Source organism: Nannospalax galili, unplaced genomic scaffold (genome assembly GCF_000622305.1).
Source record: "Nannospalax galili isolate Female #2095 unplaced genomic scaffold, S.galili_v1.0 scaffold1688, whole genome shotgun sequence".
In the NCBI taxonomy this organism is placed as follows: Eukaryota; Metazoa; Chordata; class Mammalia; order Rodentia; family Spalacidae; genus Nannospalax; species Nannospalax galili.
This window is the reverse complement of record NW_008358621.1, coordinates 1936208-1941542: the sequence shown is the minus strand read 5'-3', so window position 1 is coordinate 1941542 and position 5335 is coordinate 1936208. Positions and strand designations below refer to the sequence as shown.

At 49.3% G+C, this 5335-nt stretch overlaps 1 protein-coding gene across 1 annotated transcript; it reads left to right on the top strand.

Annotated features, from left to right (window-relative positions):
- The first annotated feature begins 371 nt into the window (after window positions 1–371).
- Pla2g2a (phospholipase A2 group IIA) lies at window positions 372–4007 on the top strand. Its single transcript, XM_008821849.3, has 4 exons — window positions 372–581; window positions 781–925; window positions 1186–1295; window positions 3579–4007. The coding sequence occupies exons 1-4, from the start codon at window positions 539–541 to the stop codon at window positions 3719–3721; spliced, it is 441 nt and encodes a 146-aa protein (XP_008820071.1). The 5' UTR covers window positions 372–538; the 3' UTR covers window positions 3722–4007.
- The last annotated feature ends 1328 nt before the right edge of the window (window positions 4008–5335 follow it).

The following is a 5335-nucleotide window of genomic DNA, read 5'->3' as shown; positions in this document are numbered from 1 at the left end:
GCTAAGCTGGGTTAATTGGGCTGAGTGTCTCTCAGTCACCTCAGTATAAAAAACATGTATCACAGGCAGAAGTTTAGATATCGGTCACGTCTGATCTACACTTTTATTAGACCAATTGGACCAGGTGCCTCTAGACCATTTGGTGCACTTTCCATTTCCTTAGCTTTACATCTTTATCAGTAGCTGGACACAGTGAGTGGAAAGCATCACACAGCTTCAAGATATTTTATTACAGAGTAATAAAACATCTCACGATAGAGAAAACATCATAAAGCAGTAAAGCATCACTAAGTAGTAAAAATCACAGGGCTGCATTTCAAGACATCTGCCCAATAACTAAAACAAGAGGGAACGTCAAATAGCCTGAGTACCAAGGACATTATATAAGAGCACAAGTTGGTTATAAGACTATAACGTCTTTTTATCAGAGTGTGCTGGAGTTGCTGACCTAGACAACAGAGCAGGGGCAGGAGCTGGGCATCCTGGTAGAGAAGCCCAGGGCAGTTGGCCTGCATTTGTCCCTCACAGAGCTGACAACATGAAAATCCTCCTGTTGCTGGTAACAGCGATCGTGGCCTTTGGTAAGAGCTGAGCCTGAACTCTGGGTACAACGGGGGCAGGCTGGAGAGGGAGGCACCCCATCTCCCAGCTTTCCTTCCCATTTTCCTGCCCTCTCTCAGTGGGAGGGGGAAGTACCTATGGGGAGGGAGAGTAGCAGAGAGAGGCTGAGGAAGGGCCCAGGGTCCACCCCCTCACCAGGACATCTCGGTTTCCTTTCAGGTCCGATGCAGGTTGAAGGGAGTCTTGTGGATTTTAACAAAATGATCCAACTTAAGACAGGAAAGATTGCTGGAAGCAGTTATGCCTTCTACGGCTGCCACTGTGGTCTGGGTGGCAAAGGAGCCCCTAAGGATGCGACGGATTGGTAAGCCCAGCCCTGCCTGCCCTCGGCTCACTTCTAGACCTGGCAGAATTGGGAGCTCTAGGACAGAGCTAATGCACCCACTGCCTCAATGTCCTAGTGGATCCCAGCTGGGAAAGTCGCCAGCATGTTGAGAAATGTGCTCTAGACTATTCCAATGTCATTAAGTCTCTGTCCAGGGTCAAAGGTTGGGGGGAGAATATTGGGGCAGCAGGACCCCCAGAGCTGTAAGAAGGCAGCTTCAATAGGATGTCCTCCACCAGGTGCTGTGCCACACATGATTGTTGTTACTACCATTTGAAGAAACAAGACTGCGGGACAAAATTTCTGCCCTACAAATTTACTCACAGCGGAGGCAAAATCACCTGTGCTGGTAAGAAAGAACACTGACATATCATCAAGTTCTCCTCATGCAGGGCACTTTGCTGGCCATGAGACCAGGTGCACAGGTGGACTTTGAACCTCACAATGGGAATCAAGAAAAATGATGGAGAGGATTGTAAAGCCTCAAACAGGAAGTCAGCAAAAAGCCTTAGCTCAGACTGAAGCCCAAGGTGATTCCTGCAGCCTACATTTGAGCTGAGTCCTAAAGGATGCAGGGAGTCAGGGAAGAGGAAAGTTGGACTGTCCCCCAAAGAGGGCACAGTATGATCAAGGGACCAAAGGGCATTGCAGGCCATTCTGTGATGCCCAGTGAACATGTGAGGATGAGTCAGAACCATGAGACAAGGACAGGGCCAGATCAAGCCGGGCCTTGTTGGCCCTTGTCTTTAGGTTTTTGACCTGTAGCAATAGGGAGCTATTATTTAACAAAGAAGTGACAGGAGCAGATTGGCAGTAAGAAGACTTCTGATGGCAGGGTGGATGAGGACAGGAGGGAAGGGGAACTGGTGAGCAAGCCACCACAATGCCTGCAAGAGAGGGCGACACTTGGCATAAAGCATCCTTGGTCAGGATGGAAAGCTTGGGATGTATGTGAGGGGGCTCAGATGAGCTTAGTCTGATACATATGGGAGGAGCTTCTCTCACTGGAATGGGTACAAGGTCAGCACCCCAATCCTCCAAAAGCCCAGGCAATGCCAGCAGGAAGCTTTGGCCTTTAGCACATTCAGAGGTCCTCAACAGAAAGGCAACAATAGGTGTATTTACCCATCTGGTGATTAAAGAGCCAGAAAGAACTGGACAGGGGTCAGGGTCAGGGACTGAAGATGAGGTTCAGTAAGGGGGAGCTGGTCAAAGCTGGCAGTGTGACCCAGGAGGCCACCATGGTGATATCTTGCAGAGGGAGATATTTATGGAGCATGAGGGCCAAGGCAGATTAGACAGGTTGGGCATGAGTGGGAAGGGAATGGAGACAGGACTGAGCGCCAGTACACACAAGGGGCTTCAAGCTGACAGGAACAGGCTAGGTGGGTGGTGGCTGAACAGTAACACTTACTGAGCCCAGACATTGAACCTATGAGTAGGATTTGGAGAGTGCATGGACCCACCCCTCCCCAGCACCATAGGTTGAGTCCTTTAAAAGCAGATGGTCCTTTTTAGACAGGGTCTCATGTAGCCCAGGCTGGCCTCAAAATCACTATGTAGCTGAGGATGACCTTAAGCTCCTGATCCTCCTGCCTCCACTTCCCAAGTGCTAGGGTTATAGGCTTGCACCCTTATGCCCAGTTTATGCAGTGCTGGGAATTGAACCCTGGGCTTTGTGAGAGCTAAGTGAACACTCTACCAACTGAGCTGCATTCCCAGCCCCAAGATGGGAAATGACTGCTTACCATCATCACTACACCATGGGTCATGTATTTGAGCAGGCTTTAGGTTCCAAGCAGCAAGATGCCCAACTGGAGTGGTTTGGATAATGTGGTGGGTCGCTTGACCCTCGTAATGTGGGCGTTCTGGAGGAGTGTAGAGCTGGGGTTGGGCAGCTTCCACCGCCCAGCATCAGTCCCGGTCAGAACAAGGCCACATGTTACTATGAGACCAAACATTGCCAAGGAGAAAGGGTGAACCGTGCCTTCCATCCCAAGGCCTCTGGGGCTGGGGCTTTGTAGGGGAAGGTTCATTAGCAAGAGGGTGGGGCTAAAGATTAGCTCACAGTTGGAGAGCACCTACCTAACATGCATGAAGCCCCAGGTTCCATTCCCAGCACTGCATAAACATATGCACATCTATAATCCCATCATTTTGGAAGATAAGACAGGAGAAATCAAATTTCAAAGTCATCCTCAGCTATATAGAGAGATAAAGGCCAGTCTGAGCTACATGAAACCATGTCTTTAAAAAAGAAAAAAAAAAAAAAAAAAAAAAGAGGCTGGGCATGGTGGCTCCTGCCTTTAATCCCAGCACTCTGGACGTGGAGGCAGGTGAATCTCTGTGAGTTCAAGGCCAGCCTGGTCTACATAGCGAGTTCCAGGCCAGCTGCAGCTACAGGGAGACCCTGTCTCAAAAAGACCAAAAACCGAAACAAAACCAAACCTCCCCAGCCCCAGGCTTGGCTGCTGTGTGTCCCCACTGGCTGGGAACCTGGCTTCCAGAGGTCAGAATTCTCCCCAGCCAGCCCCTGTGCTGTGCTGTGCTGTGCTGTGCTGGTCTCAGAAGAGGCCCCCACGCCGGCCACAGGACAGTTACACATGTGCTGTCCGTTTTCCTCTCATTTCAGCCGACCAGAACTCGTGTAAGAAACAGTTGTGTGAGTGCGATAAAGCTGCTGCTGAATGCTTTGCCCGAAACCTGAGGAGCTACAGTACAAAGTACCAATTTTATTACAACACGTTATGCCATGGGGTCTCACCCAAGTGCTGAGAGGCCCCTCTTCTGTGCCACCTGGGCAGCCAGTGCTGAGTCTCCTCTAACACCTCTCTCCCTAGCCTAACCAAGTTCCCTGCTGATAAAGAAAACACCCCTGTCCCGTGCTAGAGGCAAGGTGGGCACCCTCTGTCTCCACCCAGAACCAAAGTTCTAAGTCTGAGAGCCCCTCCTCTAGCACCCCACTACTTTGGTTTACTGGTTTCCCCCTTTTCCACTGTCCCCTTCACACACAGCTTCCTGCTTAGCAATAACAAGGAGAGTCCTGGAAGGCTCTTCTGAATAAAGCATTTTAGCAACAATCCGTACCTGTGTTCTCTTAAAGCGAAACTGGACAGACTGATATGTAGGATGTACATTAAAAGTACAGGCTTTGGGGCTAGGTGTCAAGATACCTCCATCAATAAAATGCTTACCATACAAGCATGAGGATCTAGGTTCAATCCCCAGGACCCCCATTTAAAAAGCACATACTTAGTTGGACATGGTGGCGCATACCTTTAGTCCCAGCACTCGGGAGGCACAGGCAGGCGAATCTCTGTGAGATCCAAGCCAGCCTGGTCTATATAGTGAGTCACAGGCCAGCTAGAGCTACAGGGAAACTCTGTCTCAAAAAGATCAAAAACAAAGAAAAACAACAACAACAAAAGCATGAACTTGTCATCCCGGACCAGAGCTGGGGACAGAGAGACAGGCAGATCCTGGTGCAATAAAGAAGTTCCAGGTTAGTGAGAGAGACTGTCCAAAAAAAACAGGGTGGATGGTGTTCTGAGGAGCAACACTTGAGTTCGACCTCTGGTAATCACACACATGAACACATAGATACATACAGGCACACAATAGTAAAGGCTTTAGGGTCAGATTGGCTGCGTCCAATCCCCAGCCCCACACCACCTTAAGCAGTGGGACAAATGTCAAGCAATGGGCCAACCTGTCTACAGCTGCCATTCCTGTTAAAGCTGGACAGCCATCTCCCCTTCCCCATACTGCAGCCGTTCCTCCTGGCCTATGGGAGGTTGTGAAAGTTGCCAGGGTTTTGTCAAGGCCTAGTCACATTAAATTTTAAGAAAACAGAAGGTTATGAAGGAGGGCATTCCATGCCCATGTGTGCGACATAGACCTGTTCCCAGAAGACTGTCAGAGCCACAGCCTTGGGCAAGGCCACCAAGCAAAAACAGAATCCTATGCCAGGCACATTGTCAAAGTCAGATGCTTTGCCCAGATCCTTACAATTCCCTGACAGCTTAAAGGACTCTCTTTGCTCTGGAGAGACAGATCAGAAGCAAATGAGGGCCTCAGAATCTGGAGTGTTCAGCAAAGGCTCTGCCTCAAGAACTCCAGCTAGGAGTATCACGGTCCATTTCCACGCATGCTCTTCTCTCCGTGGAGGGATAAGGACAATCTTCAACTGAAGGTTTAGGGCTGCCATGTAAAGGCTTTGTACTCTGTCTCTGCCAGTTTACCTCCGCCTATTTCAAATCTGCGAACTCTTTCCCTTCTATAAAGATAACCCCCAGTCAAAAGTTTTTCTTTCCAGTAATGGAAAAGATTTAAAAACTTTTCCAAATTATGGTTTTGCAACGTACAGCAGCTCCTTGACAAGCCAGGCAC

Coding starts and splice junctions, on each gene's coding strand:
- Pla2g2a (XM_008821849.3), top strand. CDS start 539: ATGAAAATCCTCCTGTTGCTGGTAACAGCGATCGTGGCCTTTG. Junction 926..1,185: donor CCTAAGGATGCGACGGATTG/GTAAGCCCAGCC, acceptor GTCCTCCACCAG/GTGCTGTGCCACACATGATT. Junction 1,296..3,578: donor AGGCAAAATCACCTGTGCTG/GTAAGAAAGAAC, acceptor CTCTCATTTCAG/CCGACCAGAACTCGTGTAAG.